Raw genomic sequence first — 20,788 nt, 5'->3', positions numbered from 1 at the left:
TTGTGCTTGTTCTGTACCTTTATTTACTTTCGTAAGCATGGTATTGGACAAGAGGGTGACATACCTTAAATTTGCTTCACAGGAATACATCTATATGTTATAATGAAAGCTTAGTACATATACTCCCCAAAATATCGGACAATAGGCAAGAAAAAAATAAACTCACCAAATAACCTCCGACACTCTCCCTCATCCTCCCGCCACTCGGACTCATACCACACATTACTGCATCTAAATGCAACAAGACTAACGGAAACTTCTTAATGTAAAGGAATTATTTTCTTGATTTGACAGAATCACAAAGCAGTTTTATGTATTAAAACAATCTTGAAAGTTGTGTAAAAAGCAATCGATCAGTGTGAGAAATACATTCACATTTAATTCATAAAGCAGGCCTGCTATTGCATTGCAATTTTTTTGGAGAACTTTAAGGAGAAAGCAAGTTCTTCTTGTACATAATTCTAATTACAGCTGCAGAAAAAAAGATGTATTGGGCGGCCAATGTGTCAAATTTCTTCCACACACCATGTTAAGGATAGAGATACCCAATACAATAGCTCTACACATGATCTTGCATTCTCCAGACTATAGAATGGCGTCATCTACAGGACAAATTAATCAAATAACAACCACAACTTGTACTCAATTTATTTATCTACTCAACCTCAAATTTCACCAACAGAGCTTTATACATTTTTCCGTGAATGTTTATTAGTATAAAATACATTTTGCATTTTACATATCATAAAAAATATCTCGTCATGATTATAATCATTATGATTATAGGAGTATTTATGACCGATATTAAAATTCAACTTCAAATTGACAAATATTTAAACAAATATACACACATCGTGTATTTAAAACTATTTTCTTTAACAGAACATATATTTTGAATTTCAAATTTTTCTGATTATTCTTGATTAAATGATGATCTTTGGAGATTTATCATAATTTATCACTTTAATTGTTCGGCTATAGGCATACCTTAGAAGTTCTCCAGTGTTAGTGCTAAGTATTGCAGATTAGACTAATTTACGCTCCATGTAATCTCTTGCATACTAACTCACATCCGTCAAAAACCATGGCAACGCACAGTAATTATGACATATGCAATACAGAGGTCCAGGTTGAGAGCTGAATTTCTCGATAATAAAAGGTTCAAGCTTAAAAAATTCAAAGAGTTTAATTCTACCTTAATTATAAGTTGATAGCATATCTTTTTTAGAGTTAATCAATGAAGCACTTTCAAAAAATTTCAAATGCAAAATCCAACTTTTCTCTCTCTTGTATACGGTAATGTAATATCACTTTAAGGTGTTAAATATTGTACTTATATCAATAATACTCGGTAAACGTATGATCAACAGTACTTCAGATCTTATTTCTGTACTTATTTATCAGGAGAGAAATTAAAAACCGTCCAATAAAAAGCAAACGAAAAGTTTACTGACAATATACAGGATTAGGATCTGAAGAAGTCTATAAATACTATAAATATTGAAGTGAAAGAGACGTTTTTAGAGGAAAAAATGAATTTGCTGTTTAATATTTTTTTTATCGAGAAATACGGACCCAGTCTGGGAAGTCTAGCCACAATGTCTACACAGAGAATATATTTATATGTTACATATATATACACATATATACAACTGTCATTATATAAATTTTGAAACAAAACGGCACAAATCAAAGCTTGACTGTTTCTGAAAGTTGCATGTATTGCCATTTCCATTTTAACCCGGCAGCCGAAAGTGTCACTCTACTGAAACACATAAAATAAGAATAATGAAGAAATGAATTCAACATTGTTTGAAAGTTACCCTTACCCCTGTGTGCATTATTACAGAAAAGCGGGTTATACAAAGATAATTGTTTCAGAATAAGTGATTGTCTTTTAATTTAATTTTTTCAAACTTCCTTTCATATCATTTGCATGCTAGTTCCAAAACATGTTTGAGCATTTCACAGATTTTGTGATAGTTTGTATATAAGAGATGGGATGACTGCAAGGGACAGATAAAAGAATTTTTAGAAATATTTAACAACATAATGGGGTTTGTTAAATGAATGAAAATCTAAGAGAATCTTCTGACAAGAGCGATGATACCCATCCATCTATTGTAAGAGTCTTATTCTACAGACTGATTTGTTGACATGGCAGCTTGAAGCAGATTGAAGTGTACAAATCAATTTGTTAGAGCTAACTGGAAAAATTTGTGCCCGTGTCAATTCTAATGTCAGACGATAATTGAAGAAATACTACACAGTAATCAAACATGCACCATATATACCAAGGGAAAACATTGTTATGCTTAAAACTAACAAATGATTCAGGCCGATGTTGCACAAGTATAATTCGTCACATGATGCATAATAAATAATGTTAAAGACATAGAAATGTAGAAGTTGTACTTTCTACATCATCCAAGGTTTCATCTCCAGTGAAAAAACACAAGATTTTCAAGTGTCAACATTGCAGCAATGGCCTCCATATTGTCACCATACCTTCTTTCAGGCCAAAATCTATCATCACCTTTGTTCCAATTTCGCACTTATCAGGGTATCGACCCATTCCGAGGAAACAAGATTAATTCAGACTAAAACAGCATTCCTCTGAAAAAGAAATTATGGGAAAAATATCCTGCAGCGTGTTTGTCAAACAACCATCTCGGAAAACAGTTTAGCATCAACATTAGTGTTTATGATCACAGACATGGATCGTGTCTGGTTACTGCGCACATTGCTGTTCCTCATCTTGATTATCCATGTGAGGCATTTTTGTGAGGTCCATTTCATTACCAGTCGCTCTTCTATAAATGTTGATGACATCTTCGCAAGTTGTTTGGAAATGTGAAGTAGAATCATACGATGTTGACACATATATCTGAAGAAAGAAATCAAAACCATCTGAAGCAACAATTAGCGTATAACAACAAGACATCTCAAACAATACAAATCGCCTTGCATACCAAAAAGCAAGAGTTGACGTATTCTCTAACTGGAGTTTTAACAAAATTTGTTCAGAAATTCTGTTGCTAGAACGAAAAAACAAAATTTTTCTACAAATGGTGACTTTGATTTGACTGTGGCACCCTGAAACACAAAACTCATTTGAGGTATTCTCATACTTGGCAAATATATAACTGAGAATACCTGGCAAATATATGACTGAGAATACCTGGCAAATATATGACTGAGAATACCTGGCAAACATATGACTGAGAATACCTGGCAAACATATGACTGAGAATACCTGGCAAACATATGACTGAGAATACCTGGCAAACATATGACTGAGAATACCTGGCAAACATATGACTGAGAATACCTGGCAAACATATGACTGAGAATACCTGGCAAACATATGACTGAGAATACCTGGCAAACATATGACTGAGAATACCTGGCAAATATATGACTGAGAATACCTGGCAAACATATGACTGAGAATACCTGGCAAATATATGACTGAGAATACCTGGAAAATATATGACTGAGAATACCTGGCAAGTATATGACTGAGAATACCTGGCAAATATATGACCGAATATCTGGCAAATATATGACTGAGAATACCTGGCAAATATATGAAATTCGACCAAGTCCCTATAGTAATGACAATTAGTCATGGAGACAAAAATTTGATAAAAGCTTGCAATTTGTTATTCCTGATATTAACAGAAGAACAATTTCTAAAACTGCTTATTTCCTCTCAGGCTCCAGGGGACATGAACCAAATTTTTTATTAGGAATAATTTTTGGAAGAAAATACCAACAATTTTGTGGTAATTCTTGACAGAATATACTGTATCACATCAGATCCCTACAAAGTTCTATACATTTTGCAAATCAAAACCAAAGATTTCCAAAATGACCAACTTACATTATCTGCTTTTCCATCATCCATTGGTTCTTGCATGTCAGCTACAGCAATAAATCTGAAATATTCAAAGGTGAATTTTATAGAACCAAAACAGACAAACAGACAAACCATGGAAAATAAACTATCCCAAATCTGTGAGCATTTAATTCAATGGTACCAATACATGCATAACAAATCCTCTTGCCTATAAATTGTCAATAAAACTTAAGTTTCTTGTCTCTCCAGCAATATCAAACATATAAATCTGACAAAACTTGTGTGCATTTTCAAGTAAACACATAATCTTTCGCAAAATATAGATCAAAAAGCTTTCGTAGGAAATACAATTTTTTCACGAAATAATAGCTGGCTGTTGTGAGCTTGTGACAGGATTCAATAAAATCCTTCTCTGTCTCATACTTGAAAGGCGTTATCACGATCAGAAAAGAAGTCATTCGGCAGGACGACAACGGTTGTTAAGAATAAGAAAATATTAGAAAGACATCAACATACTTGCTCCCATGCAAATAAGTCTAGTTGTTTCTATAAATTAGACATTTAAACATTCAAACTCTGAAAAGCAAAGTAACAGGAGGAATTGCCATACTTTAAAACTTTGATAAAAATTACATACTTGTCTTCAATATTGTTTCTGTCTTTGCCATTGAGAATATCAATGCCAATCTGTAACTCTGCCTCCGGATTACTGGTCTCCACGGTGGTACTGACGATTCCAAGGTAGTGAGTCTTACTAGTCACACACTGCTGATGGGACAGCACACAGATGTAGATATCTAAAACAGCAATTCAATTAAAGTCATTAACTCTTTGTCACCTAATGACTACATATGACGCCCCTGCTATTTCCCCAAAAGCTATACTTGGGGAAGCCCTAGAATGATTAATAGCTAACTGAAATTTAAATAAATTAATGATTTAAAACACCCGAGAAGAAAATAATTTATTGTTGAAGATATGATTGTCATACACCAAAGTAATCATGAGAGTCTCCAGAATTGAATTTTAGTTTGCAAATCCAAAAATAAAGTTTCACTTCAACTCATATTTACAGGTAAGTCTGCGAGCCAGGTAAAAATCACTAGGATGTTATTTACAGGCAAATTACCAGTACCTATGAGTGATTTTTCCTAAAGCACTGCTTGAAAAATCATGACCCAGTTCAAAACCACTAAACTCTCCATCATCAGAATTAAAAATGTCTGCAATAATCTCTTGAATTGAGTCAGAATTAGACACTTCTTCTAAATCTCTAAAATATTTCCCGTTCTCTGATTGGTCTACTATGGGATACCACTTGCTGAGAATAGATAATTTATTCAAAAAGACTAGGGCAAAATTTTTTGTGGCAAATTTGAAAAGTCGTCGTATGTCGTCATTAGGGATACAGGTAGGGGCGTCAGATGTCGTCATTAGGGATACAGGTAGGGGCGTCAGATGTCGTCATTAGGGATACAGGTAGGGCGTCATATGTCGTCATTAGGGATACAGGTAGGGGCGTCATATGTCGTCATTAGGGATACAGGTAGGGGCGTCATATGTCGTCATTAGGGATACAGGTAGGGGCGTCATATGTCGTCATTAGGTGGTAAAGTATAGGGAGTGCTAATTATAAGTGGTAAAGAGTTAAAGCAAAATAATCACAAAATTTCCTCCAGCTACCACAGGACATTGACACAAATGTACTGGGTTATCATTTGTATATATAACACACATACAATGTACCATATTTATCATGTAATACACCCAATGGCAAACACATACATTTTGATTCAAAGTATAGTGCTGGCATATATATCTAGACAATTAAACAGCATCTGTTATAATAACCATTATTTGCCAGGCATGTGTTCATTATTGGACAAACGTCATCATATAATTGATGAAAATAGACTTGCTTTTAGATTAATATTCAATTGGTTTGGTTTGTTTTTGTTTAATGTCCTATTAACAGCCAGGGTAATTTAAGGACGTGCCAGGTTTTGGAGGTGGAGGAAAGCTGGAGTACCCGGAGAAAAACCACCGGCCTACGGTCAGTACCTGGCAACTGCTCCACGTAGGTTTCGAACTCGCAACTCAGAGGTGAAGGCTAGTGATAAAGTGTCGGGACACCTTAACCACTCTGCCACTGAGGTCCCATTTTTAATATTCAAATTAGCGAACTAGAAACATGTCGGTAAAACATGAATGCCCCAGTGTTCGAAAGTTAAGGTGGTCTGATGGCCCGAAGCTATAGAAAACCTAGTCAGTCTACGTAAAATGTCTACCTGTTGGCCCGATTGGCTTTAAAAAGTTTGAGTCCTGAAATACATTACAACTCATGTAATATATATAAATATTTAAGCGAGTATGAACGGGATGATGCAAGCGTTTGCATGACACAGCTATGTTATTTTCAACAGTATGTGTTTACAAAATGTGTCTATGAAAAAATGACTTGTGCCATGGGGCATGGGATTTCAATTTTCTGTAGACCAATTGTCTAAGGAATTTTCATTCATACTTTCATACACTGATGCCACTGTTCCTCACTCTATTTGAACCCCCCACCCCCCAACTTGCTAAAACACTTTTAGACTATATACATATACAATGTATCTGTATATTGCGGCAGAAGATGGAATCTGGGTAAAACAGTATGCTCCTGACTAAGTTAAGATATATGGGGGCATGAAAGTTTTCTGGACTATTTATTAAATAATGTAAATATTACCAAATTTTTATTTATATGTGCTATATCACTCAGGAATTGTGTACATGAATTTGAGCCCAATGAAATGATTATTTTTATCCACTGACTAAATAAACATTGTCAGTCCCTTATCATGTATGTAATTATCATGTACCACGTACAATTAGTGAGATAAGGACTGATATTTAAACAATAGCTAGTCAGTATAGCGCAGATAAGTGTACACTACTAATACACACAATACATATACACAACACATTTACAATCTGTGTATAAAAATATTCTATCACATATAACATCGCAGCAAAATATTGTGTATAATGCATTATTCATAGGAAGTTCTCATTTCTACTTAACCATAAACATATATTCTTAGTCAAATATTTGCCTTTCTCGGGTAAAATTTACATAAGTCAAGCTCAATTTCACACCCACAGTTGAAGCACTGGAAGGTCAACGGGAAATCAATATTTGCCCATTTTGCTGACATTGATGAAGGCTTGTCATGGTGTCATTTAAATTGAAAGTTTGTTTAAAGTAATGTGCAATATCTTTCAACCATATACTTATAAATAACCCCATCTAGTGTTCTGTTTAAATAAATTTAATCAGTATGTCGTTTTACCTCTGACAATATGACTAATCCATCATAATTTTTTGTGATTGATCACCGTTTTGCTAAATAACATGGAATTGGAGTTATTGTGAATTACAACAGACTTCAAATGTTATTAAATGAACAAAGTCACAGATGAATTTACATCAAAACTCATTGAAGGAATATTTTAAAAACATAGCTAACTACGTATACGTATCCCTTAAAAACTTATCCACTATAGTTTCCCCAATTTTGCAACATCTTTTTGTAGATATTTCCCTTTCTGTTCGCGATTGATAATTGACCAGCAATTGTGTTGAATTTCAAAGTACTAATTCTAATGACATTATTGATTTTTGTAATTGGTACTACTTGTGGCAATATTAATCTATTTGGTTGTCCTACTAACCATTTCTCCTGTTGAGTTGGTTCTGGGGAATAATGATCTGGAGTGATTCGCTGTTGTTAACTCCGTCCAGCTTTCCATTCAGAATACAGATAGCTCTCACGACCTGTAGCATGTAAAAGATGATTGTTATTTTTGCTTTTCAATTTTCTTTTTTTACTCAAATATTTATAATGTAGCGATATATATATACACAGGATCTTAACTGAGTTTTCATTGTGATGTTATTTCTTGTAAATCTCTGAGACATTGATCATAACGTCATGTAAGAAATGAAAACAATTTAAGATATTTGGATCACATACTCCAGAAAACTTATATCTGACAGGTTTTAAAGAAATGTGGAGGACAAAATCAAATGGAGGATGCTTTTTTTCAATTGATGCTGCAACAACCTTGTCCATATTAAAACAATTTCTGACTGATGCAGTCAATGAAAAAAGCTTCAGGGTATATAATTCTATGACACATACAACAATATTACATGTAATTATTCACTGGATAATACATTCTCAAAAATCTAGACATTTACTGTAAATTCATGCCACTTAAGCAATTAACAAATTCTTAATCTAGCAAAATCTAGACACTTCCTCTGACAAAATCTGGATAACTGGATATCCTTTTTTTTCAAATGAAGGTTCTACTGTAGTAAATAAAGAATTCTGAGTGAAATAATAGGAAAATAATTCAGGCGAATGCAGTAAGATTGAAAGATATATAAGTTAGCATCAAATGTTTTGAAAGAAATTTATCAGTGACCTACAACATCTACCATCACCTTACCTTGCCAGTCTTCTGGACTTTGTGTGGTACATATGATGGATCACAGATGATCATCTTGGTCTTTGCCACCTCGTCACCGCTCCGAACTCCTACCACTTTCCCATCCTCCATTACTATCTCATCCACTGTCTTTGCAAGCATGTAAGTTCCCCCGTAAATAGCACTCAATCTGAAAAAGAGTGTCAGTTAGATGAAATCATCATATGACAAAATGATAATTAACTGAAACTTCACCCCAATTGATCTGGATGGCACCTGTATGTTCAGTGAGGTAGTCACCAACTACTACAAGGAGATCCTGCCTCAAAATGACCCTGGCTGTTCACGAGGTGATAAATCCAGAAAACAAACTGAAGGTACATCAGGGCTACATATTAACTGTTAGAACATCAGGGCTCCATTAGATATTATGTCATTAGCGATGATATTAATTACTTCTCAAGTTACTCAGTAAAACCACTCTTTATTTGAAGCAGGTTTGGTCGAGTATAGTTTAACATCCTATCAATATCTTAAGTCATTTAAGGACAGTGTGAGCCCCTGTGTCGAAGACGCATGTATGTGGTGAACGTGTATGTGTTTCGGTGGGCTGCAGTACATTTGTCTCCTTGTGATAGCACAGAACTAATGCCGACTTTATAGTGCTATCTCACTAAAGCATACTGCCGATGACAATCAGCAGGACACCCCACCCAATCACATCATACTGACAACCGTTAAACCACACAAATGCTGAGTACTAAGTAGAGTAGCAACAACTATCTTTATAGACTCTGGGATGTCTCTGCCAAGGTACAGACCCAAAGTCTTCAACTAAAGACCAAAAGTGAGGAAGTATCTAGGGAGTCTCTAGGAAAAAGATAGTTCTCTAGTAAGAGAAAGATAAAATAATCCCAAAATAAGTCGCCTCTAAACAATCGTGCGATGACAGCAGCAGGTGCAATTCTTACATTGTACCTGCAGGGCACTCTTTAGCAGGTAAAAAAACTTATAACCAAATACTGTCAGCAACATTTAAGTGATATCATCTACAACATTCATGTGAAAAATAAATGTCCAGTTCTCAGGGAATTATTCTGTAGGAGGAAAACTTATTAAGAAAATATCTTACATTGTTTCAATTTTACTATTATAATTGTAATTAATAAGGAGAAATTGAAAATTGCTTTTCCACAAACTTTTTATTATCGTACCAATGATAATTAACAATTAAACATACCATACAAAATTTGCATTTGTCATGTCAACATATTCAAGGTAAAACGTTTTTGTAAGGAAATATCATAGATACTATGATTTTAAATTACACAAAGATTCATTTGAATTTCATCTACTCCTCACCTGGCAAATCCTTGGGGAAGTTCTCCAAGTCCGTACAGTGGATATAGATAAGGAGATTTGCCATATCTGGTCAAAGACTGGGAGTACAGCTTTATGCGCTTGATCAGCTCCTTGCAGTTTTTCTCAAGATAACTAAAAATTAAAGTGCACAAAGACATTTTTATATACACAAAAGGTTAATAAATTCATATGCATGAAAAGTCCTCTTAAAAATACAGAATTTTTATTAATAAGTATATTTTGATATCAAAATTTGACAACGATGGTTGATTTCAAGAATACAGTCGAATCTGTCCGAACGACCATCTCTATAATGCGACTCTCTGTTCTAAACAACCATTTCAATTCCTCCCGACGCGCTATACAGTATATTTTAACATTAATATAAGCGACCCTAGGTTTACTGTGACCAGCGACTGCAATTTTTCATTCATGTGATAACAATAAATCTCAAATAAGTGACAAGAAGTCTCCAAAATGCCTTCCATTACCATTTTTGCCTTGATAACACCCAAGTAGTTTTACTTTTCATGAATAATGACGGAAGAGGAGGCGAAGAGACGGTCCAGAATTCTGACGACTTTCAGACTTTTTGACTCATAAACTAAATAATGCATGAGATACAGATATATAATTAAGGAATGCATAAACACTCAACTTACAGTTAAATCCTGATTTGTTATCTTTTTTGAGACATTAAAACAGATATTTGTCAGTGAAAAAGTCGCCATTTATCAAGTAGGAAATGCAGTAACATAACTAATAATGGGGGCAGATGTCTGCACCAAGATTTCAGGAATTGAAAAAAATATATATACAGGCATTGGAAAATAATCTATTAAACCAATAAAATATATTTCTAATGTTAAATTGATGTGTTTTGCTATGCAAAAGAATTTTAGAAAATATATATAATGAAAAAAATTAGTATAATGATAATAATAAAAAATGAAAAAAAAGTTTTTGTTTTGTTCAAATGGATGGTTTATTCTTCCTATGTACATTATTAATCATTATTGCCAATTAATAAAGTTAATAAAAAGCTTAGGAACATTTATTCAATCTAACATACAATCTCTATTAAGAGACCACTCTCCATTAAGAGATTGTTTTTCAACTTCCCTTGAGTGGTCGCTTAATACAAATTTGACTGCAATAATAACAAATAATTGATTTCTTCAAAATTGTCTTAAGGAATTTTATAGAGAGAAGCTGTATTTAATGAAATAGCTACTTGAAATCTGAAACCTATATACCAAAGTTACTTCTAAAGAACATATCTTTCTTTTCTTAAAAGTTCAACATTTTTTTCTGACCCAAATTTGAAATCAGGTGGATGTACCAAATCGGAATTTTCTGAATGATGTACCAAATCGGGATTAAGGGGAAATTTTTTATGATTTTCTAGGGCAATCCTGCATAATCTGGTGCGGTTGATTGCTATGCAACTATCTGCCAAATGCAATGAAAAATATAGTCTGTATAACTCTCGGATATCACAACTGAAGTAAGATCACAAAATATGAATTAAAACTGAATCAAAATCTGCAAAATATAAATCGAGATTTAAGCGTGATTAATTATTTCACTACTATGGTAAAAAGACTTACTCATCATTCAAGTAAAGAGCAATGGCATGTCCTGTAAAGTCCTGTGTGTTTTTGTCGACACCAAAATGACCATAAAATTGTGACGAAGTCCAATTGTCTAAGTCCACTTTTTTGTTTTTGTTAGCAGAAGGGTTGTCTACATCGGCTTCCTGAGCATACACAAGCATCTGCTTGAAACGACGTTTTTCAAACAATCCCATTAATGCTACAAAACAAAAAGAAAAGGTCAGTTACCTTTCTAATAATAAAAAAGTACAAAAGGCCCATGAGCCTTAATGTTCACCTGAGTCTTCAACGCATAACTATCTTCTACGTATTTCTAAACAGTTCCTGTATAAATACAGTGGAACATCATTAACTGAAACTCAAAAACTTGAATACCCTGCTTAACTCAAAGAACTTTGTCAGTCCCCACCAAATTATCTCTTTATCTTTGTAAAAAAAACTCAAATTTTTCTCATGGTCCCCTTGAGTTGAAGTTAATTAAGTTCCACTGTAATAGTAAAGTTTCTCCCCTCCCCATAATTCTAGTCAATTTTCTTAAGTAAAGTTTAGCCCCTCACCAGAAATGTGAAACCAAGGGGCCATGCAATTTCCAATTTTGATAAAACACCTTATAATTAATTAAAGACCCTTTCATCTACAAAAGAGTATTTGATTCTGCCAAATCTGGATCTTGAGTAGAGGTGCGCGATAATATCGAAATACCGGTATACCGCGAATTTGGCAGGTCGATACGATATACCGGTACACAAACCCTGGAAACCGGTATATCGCGATGGTTAACAAAAAGGCATATTAATCACTGATTTAACATTATGTGTTGGCACCAATAGAAAATGAACTGAGATACGTTCTCGATCTGACAATCAGTTTTATACCTTTTACCTATTCTTTCCCTTCCTTTTCTCTTTACTTCCATTTGATTAGTGTGAACTTGAACTATGAGAACTATATAGATTTCAGGAACCCGACCCCTACAAGGCTTATAATTACATAGACTTCAGGAACTCAACCCCTACAAGGCTAACACAGACTTCAGGAACCCAACCCCTACAAGGCTTACACAGACTTCAGGAACCCAACCCCTACAGGGCTAACACAGACTTCAGGAACCCAGCCCTTACAAGGCTTACATAGACTTCAGGAACCCAACCCTTACAAGGCTTACATAGACTTCAGAAACCCAACCCCTACAGGGCTTACATAGACTTCAGGAACCCAGCCCCTATAAGGCTAACACAGACTTCAGGAACCCAACCCCTACAGGGCTAACACAGACTTCAGGAACCCAGCCCTTACAAGGCTTACATAGACTTCAGGAACCCGACCCCTACAGGGCTTACATAGACTTCAGGAACCCAGCCCCTACAAGGCTTACATAGACTTCAGGAAACCGACCCCTACAAGGCTTACATAGACTTCAGGAACCCGGCCCCTACAAGGCTTACATAGACTTCAGGAACCCAGCCCTTACAAGGCTTACATAGACTTCAGGAACCCGACCCCTACAGGGCTTACATAGACTTCAGGAACCCAGCCCCTACAAGGCTTACATAGACTTCAGGAAACCGACCCCTACAAGGCTTACATAGACTTCAGGAACCCGGCCCCTACAAGGCTTACATAGACTTCAGGAAACCGACCCCTACAGGGCTAACACAGACTTCAGGAACCCAACCCCTACAAGGCTTTACATAGACTTCAGGAACCCAACCCTTACAAGGCTTACATAGACTTCAGGAACCCAGCCCCTACAAGGCTTACATAGACTTCAGGAACCAAGCCCCTACAAGGCTTACATAGACTTCAGGAACCCAGCCCCTACAAGGCTTACATAGACTTCAGGAGCCCAACCCCTACAAGGCTTACATAGACTTCAGGAACCCAACCCCTACAAGGCTTACATAGACTTCAGGAACCTGACCCCTACAAGGCTTACACAGACTTCAGGAACCCAACCCCTACAAGGCTTACACAGACTTCAGGAACCCAGCCCCTAAGGACTTACATAGACTTCAGGAACCCGGCCCCTACAAGGCTTACATAGACTTCAGGAACCCGACCCCTACAGGGCTTACATATATAGACTTCAGGAACCCAACCCCTACAAGGCTAACATAGACTTCAGGAACCCAACCCCTACAGGGCTTACATAGACTTCAGGAGCCCAACCCTACAAGGCTTACATATATAGACTTCAGGAGCCCAACCCTACAAGGCTTACATATATAGACTTCAGGAGCCCAACCCCTACAGGGCTAACACAGACTTCAGGAACCTGACCCCTACAAGGCTTACATAGACTTCAGGAACCCAACCCCTACAAGGCTTACATAGACTTCAGGAACCTGACCCCTACAAGGCTTACACAGACTTCAGGAACCCAGCCCTTACAAGGCTTACATAGACTTCAGGAACCCGACCCCTACAGGGCTTACATAGACTTCAGGAACCCAGCCCCTACAAGGCTTACATAGACTTCAGGAAACCGACCCCTACAAGGCTTACATAGACTTCAGGAACCCGGCCCCTACAAGGCTTACATAGACTTCAGGAAACCGACCCCTACAGGGCTAACACAGACTTCAGGAACCCAACCCCTACAAGGCTTTACATAGACTTCAGGAACCCAACCCTTACAAGGCTTACATAGACTTCAGGAACCCAGCCCCTACAAGGCTTACATAGACTTCAGGAACCCAGCCCCTACAAGGCTTACATAGACTTCAGGAACCCAGCCCCTACAAGGCTTACATAGACTTCAGGAGCCCAACCCCTACAAGGCTTACATAGACTTCAGGAACCCAACCCCTACAAGGCTTACATAGACTTCAGGAACCTGACCCCTACAAGGCTTACACAGACTTCAGGAACCCAACCCCTACAAGGCTTACACAGACTTCAGGAACCCAGCCCCTAAGGACTTACATAGACTTCAGGAACCCGGCCCCTACAAGGCTTACATAGACTTCAGGAACCCGACCCCTACAGGGCTTACATATATAGACTTCAGGAACCCAACCCCTACAAGGCTAACATAGACTTCAGGAACCCAACCCCTACAGGGCTTACATAGACTTCAGGAGCCCAACCCTACAAGGCTTACATATATAGACTTCAGGAGCCCAACCCTACAAGGCTTACATATATAGACTTCAGGAGCCCAACCCCTACAGGGCTAACACAGACTTCAGGAACCTGACCCCTAAAAGGCTTACATAGACTTCAGGAACCCAACCCCTACAAGGCTTACATAGACTTCAGGAACCTGACCCCTACAAGGCTTACACAGACTTCAGGAACCCAACCCCTACAGGACTTACACAGACTTCAGGAACCCGGCCCCTACAAGGCTTACATAGACTTCAGGAACCCAACCCCTACAGGGCTAACACAGACTTCAGGAACCCAGCCCCTACAGGGCTAACATAGACTTCAGGAACCCAACCCCTACAAGACTTACATAGACTTCAGGAACCCAACCCCTACAAGACTTACATAGACTTCAGGAACCCAGCCCCTACAAGGCTTACATAGACTTCAGGAAACCGACCCCTACAGGGCTAACACAGACTTCAGGAACCCAGCCCCTACAAGGCTTACATAGACTTCAGGAACCTGACCCCTACAAGGCTTACATAGAATTCAGGAACCTGACCCCTACAGGGCTAACACAGACTTCAGGAACCCAGCCCCTACAGGGCTTACATAGACTTCAGGAACCCAACCCCTACAGGGCTTACATAGACTTCAGGAACCCGACCCCTACAAGGCTTACATAGAATTCAGGAACCTGACCCCTACAGGGCTAACACAGACTTCAGGAACCCGACCCCTACAAGGCTTACATAGAATTCAGGAACCTGACCCCTACAAGGCTTACATAAGACTTCAGGAACCTGACCCCTACAAGGCTTACATAGAATTCAGGAACCTGACCCCTACAAGCTTAAGGCTTACATAGACTTCAGGAACCCGACCCCTACAAGGTTTACATATATATAGACTTCAGGAACTGACCCCTACAAGGCTTACATAGACTTCAGGAGCCCGACCCCTACAAGGCTTACATAGACTTTCGTAACCCGACCCCTACAAGGCTTACATTTACATAGACTTCAGGAACCCGACTCCTACAAGGCTTACATAGACTTCAGGAACCCGACCCCTACAAGGCTTACATAGACTTCAGGAACCCGACCCCTACAAGGCTTACATTTACATAGACTTTAGGAACCTGACCACAGGGTTTAAATGATTTCACTTACATGAAGCTAAAGCCTCTTTCTCATCAGCTGGTACTTTGGCAAGTTTGCCATCGCTCTTCCTCACGTAGCTTCCATCCAAGCTTTTGAACTCTAGGTATTTAGTCACACCAGTATACACCAGAAGCTGGACTAGCTTTCCTGTTGAACGAGCAATTTAATCATTAATGACTATACCTTTTGTAGTTAAAGTATTTAAGTCTGAAAACTATTGGTTCAAAACTGAGAGAGAGAATCTGAAAGATCAATAGGATTAAAATACTGAAATAAACAAAGGGCTATCATAATAAAATTTTGCAGCTGAATCAAATTCAGGAAACTACATATTATCATAAATTAAAGCCTTCCAAGTTTCAAAGAGATCAATTGAAAAATGTAGGAAAAAATCACCAGACAAAAATTAAACACTGAAATAATCAAAGGGCAATAATCTAAAAAAAAAAAAAAAGATTGTGAAATCAAAAGCTGTTCAAGGAATTTGAAACAACTATGCATCATGATAAAACCTATCAAGTTCTAAAGAGATTGGCTGACAAATGTAGGAAGAGATCTCTGACCAGACAAAAGTTTACGATGATACAGAGTCATTTATTAGTATAAATATTTATTTTGAGAAGACACTGGGCTCATATGTACAACTATTTCCATCCATGTAAATGGAAGTTTGTCATAAGATTAAGCTTGGTTCCTGGACACACAAGAACTCATATACAGACAATCTGGCAAAGTTGACCAATTTTGTTTGCCAATTTGACAGGCAAGCAAAATTGTTTGCCAATTTTGTTTAGATAAATGTGTTAAAATACTGAACACATATATATGGCACTTGTTGATGGAACTTATGTAAAAGTAGAAAACATCTTGGCTCTCGAACCAGTTTGTCTGCATTTATATCTAGAATATATATATAGTATAAAATAATAATACTGACCATTAGCCATTAGAAACTTTGGGATGAGGTCAACATTCCAGTCACGTTGTCGACCATACTTTTCAGCAGGTGGTACAGGTTTCTCGAAATGTTCAAACAGCTGAGAAAGAGGTGTTAGAGATGCACTTTCCCCTCCATAATATGAGTTCCTGTCCATGTGCAGCACCTTTTTCCCATCCCTGGACATCAAGCCACTGAGGATACATTCCTATAAGTGGAAATATATATATATACAGGCATATATCACTGCATGATTAATTAATATTCAGTTGAACTCTTGCTGTCTCGAAGTCAGTGGGGCCATGATCATGACCACTACATGTATATCCAAAGTATGGAGATAACCAAGTTTATTTTATAAAGAACTTTAGTGCTTTTACTTTGACCCAAGCAGAGTTTTTGACCAGACGAAGTATCAGAGTAAGAGATAACGAAGAGGATTGTAGCTAACAGTCACAAGAAGTTAACTGTAAATTGAAATATATATCTTGGGACACGTCACTGAAGCCAAAATAACCTTCTGAATGTCTTTTACATTTGATCTGAAAACAGAAATACTTGGTGTAAATATATGCTAAACTATACATGTATATGAGTTTGATTGCTTCTTTTACATTAGTATTAAGACACATAAAGAAACCAATTTGAATGTGACATAACAGCAGTCAGAGGTTTGGAATTACAGTTCTTATTAACATAACTACAGTAAACTCCACATTTCACGAAGTCGGATTTAACGATATACCGCATTTCACGAAGTCTTTAAAAATCCCCTACTGAGCCTCTATATAAACCTTTGTAAATTAATCCTGTATTCACGAAGTCGCTATGTACGAACTATCGCTTTGTGCGATATGGTCTGGGGGTCCCCACGGGATAATTTACCTGTATGTACGAACTGTGAAAACAACTCATTAACCCTACCCGATATAAATCGCTGTAAAAACAAGTCACTGTTCATTTGTTTGTCACTTTATACACGAAGGAAGGTGTCAAAATGGCTACTCCGAAAAAGAGAAAGATATTGGATCTTCAAACGAAACACCAAATTTTGATTGATGTCGACAAAGGAATTCAATCAAAAAAAAACATAGCGGAGGCTTATGGCATACCGCAAAACTCGTTGAGTACGTTGTTGAAAAATCGGGCACAAATAGAGAAAGCTTTTAATACTGGAACTTTCAGTCCAAAACGCAAGTATTTACGGACAGCAAACCACTCAGATATTGAGGAAGCGCTTTTTAAATGGTTCCACAATGTGCGTGATAAAAATATTCCCGTCAAAATTCATACTCTCGTAGAGTTCGTGGACAGTGTTGACAAAATAAAAATGTTCGTAGAGTCACGCGAGAATGTCAATGAAACAATGTTTGCGTGTATCACCAAACTTTCTGACTTTGATGACAAGTGTCATTATTCTTCAAAACAGAAACAAATGACTGACTATTTTACGAAAGTATGAAAAAAAAAGTTCGATGATCGCTCGCCGGTATATTTTCCTGTGTAACTGATACGTACACGTGTACTGTATATAAGCTAATGTACACATGATTCAATGCATGCATTTAGCTTACGTTGTGTTAATAACAATTTGTAAATAATAATTAAAATGTAACACAAGTTTAACAAAATGTCCAGTGATTGTTGTTTTTAAATACTGATCATACAGTTAGTGTTTACACATTTACGCTAGGCCTAGCTAGCCAGCTGGTGAACGGTATATATATCGAGACTAATTTTAGACAGGGAGGACTGGTCGTGTTTCACGAAGTCCGGTTTCTACGAAGTTGTTTTCATGGTCCGACTGACTTCTTGAAAACCGGAGTTTACTGTAGCTAAAATTAACCAGTGGTCCTGGTCTGGTCCCTCTGCAATTCTCATGATTGCTTGCATTGTTGCTACCATATAATGCACAGACTGCTTCTGGTTATTATTTATTGAAAAAAAATTAGCCCCTATGTATCCTATATCAACAAGGTGTAACACTCGAAAAGTCGGAAATGGGGGTGAACTTCGATTCACTTTGAATTTAAGTTAAATCAGACTCAAATATCAAACGCACACAATCTTTAGAATCCTGACATATCAATGCATGTTATTCTTTTGTCGAGTGACAATGATTTAAAGATTAGAAAATGGATCAAAAGCAACCATAATAGACGATGCTTCGACTGTGCAATGGAAGTAGTCTGTATGGACAATCTGATTGGTCGCCAGCTCTGTAAAGTGTAAACAATACTAACTATAATTGTCGACCAATCAACAGCCTACTTCCGTTCCTCAGTCAATGTATCATCTGATCTTCAAGTGTTACACCTTGTCGATATAGTAGGAGTAGGGGTTGATATTTTTTTTCTATGAATACTAACCAGAAGCCTAGGCCTGTGCATAATGATTAGCATCTGAGTGTCCTGAATGTCAACTAAACCAACATAGCCATATCCACTGCAGGCCATTCATGGCATTAAATGACATTCATGATTCAATACTTTTTTGGTAGTCGGGTGGCACAGCGTAATACATGTACACTTGCCTTTCACCTAGGCGGCCGGGATTCCCAGATCGAAAAGGCAAAGTCCCCAGCTCGACCCCGTGGGTTTTGCCCGGGTACTCTGGTTTCCTCCCACAGTAAAACCCCTTGCATACTTCCATCCGGGCAAACAAGCGTGGTTGATATAACTTGTCTCGCACTTGTTACCTACAAACTCTAGACGGACACCCTAACTATTAGAGCTACCTGACCACCAGCGTTCGGTCCGGTACAGCTCTGCTACATTCTGACTTCCCTCCTTGACAAAGTCCTCAACCAGTCATACACGAGACCCTATACCAGATCTGCAGGTACTTAGTTGGGTTGACCGTTCCAAATGTCACAGGAGAAGGGAAAATGCAGCGACCTGACCAGGAATCGAACCTGCGACCTCCAAACTCTAGACAGATGCTTCTAACAATTTGAGGTACCTCGTCACCAGTTCTGCTACATATATATATGTATGCCTGATACAGATGGTCCGTTAGAATTCTGGAGTTTACGATGGTCATTTGTAGTACAGGAGTTTGTTGGTTTTTAAAAATAATATACACAGTGTTTGAAAGTATATATGAAAATTCCTTAGACAATTGGTCTACAGAAAATTGAAATCCCATAGCCCAAGTCATTTTTCCATAGACTCATTTTGTAAACACATATTGTTTAAAGTAGCATAACTGCATCATGCAAAAGCTTGCATCATCAAGCCAATAACGTGCTATTCTCAGTAAAAACACCTCGATTGTAAGCTCTGATTTCATATAATCGTTTGTCCGAAAATATAGGAATGTTGTTTACATGAATTGAAATGTATGTCAGGACTCCAACTTTTCATAGCCAATTCGACCAACACTTAGAAATTTTACAGACCGACCAGGTTTTCTATAGCCTCTGGCTGGTGCCAGTCATACAAAAAATCTTCAGTTGACCATGTTTTCCCTAAGATTCTCTTATGTAATATAGTATCCTTTTTCAACTGTATCTTCGGATAAATTAAATAATCACACACTAATACCACTATATTATGTTCATATTCAATTTTGAGAAATAAAAGTATGCTGTCAGCTCCTTTATCAAAGGGTCGACTTTTGCACAATGACAATATACCCTACATGAAGTATCAATATCTAAATGCTTCTAGAGCATCGTTATACGGGTCAGCATTACGATACAGCTGTCGACATTGGACGTCGCAAGTAACTATATGCATCCTCATCAATCATTCTAAATTTCCGAAATTTATTGTCTAGTATCGTCATGACATACATCTATAAATAGTTCGTTTAGAGAATTGTCGATTGCAATTATTATGGGTGACTAAAAATTCAGAAATTATATCCACTGATAAAAATCGATTTTCTTCGGGAAGTTCATCATAATGAAATAAATGGTCTGTGCGGCGTATTTCAAATAAATATTATCTCTAAAACATACAGATATCATATACACAATTACCTTTAAACCTGTCCCTAAAACAATAACGTCGTATTCCTCATCCATTTTCGTAGGATTTTCTAGTAAATGCGCTTTTTGGATTCTTGAACCTCTCAGACACTGCCCCTAAACCGGCGACCGAATCACGCACAATTATGATTGCGGAGTAATATCTAATTCCAAAGACTACAGTCAGACAAATTGTAAATTAACGGTGTTGATTGCCACGTTGAAAATAATATAAATTGTTCACTTTAACACACTACTTTTATTTAAACTGTACAGATTATATCAGAAGAAAATGTATCA

At 37.2% G+C, this 20,788-nt stretch overlaps 1 protein-coding gene across 1 annotated transcript; it reads right to left on the bottom strand.

Moving 5' to 3' along the window:
- Positions 1-20,639, bottom strand: LOC117339354 (rab GDP dissociation inhibitor alpha-like). Its single transcript, XM_033900894.1, has 10 exons — positions 20,501-20,639; positions 16,516-16,723; positions 15,588-15,725; positions 11,317-11,521; positions 9,707-9,838; positions 8,366-8,534; positions 7,583-7,685; positions 4,500-4,659; positions 3,887-3,941; positions 1-2,887 (listed from the first exon to the last, which is right to left on the bottom strand). The coding sequence occupies exons 1-10, from the start codon at positions 20,543-20,545 to the stop codon at positions 2,732-2,734; spliced, it is 1,371 nt and encodes a 456-aa protein (XP_033756785.1). The 5' UTR covers positions 20,546-20,639; the 3' UTR covers positions 1-2,731.
- Positions 20,640-20,788: the final 149 nt, after the last annotated feature.

This window comes from Pecten maximus, chromosome 12 (genome assembly GCF_902652985.1).
Source record: "Pecten maximus chromosome 12, xPecMax1.1, whole genome shotgun sequence".
Lineage (NCBI taxonomy): Eukaryota > Metazoa > Mollusca > Bivalvia > Pectinida > Pectinidae > Pecten > Pecten maximus.
Note: the sequence above shows the minus strand (reverse complement) of the source record. Positions and strands in the feature narration are given on the sequence as shown.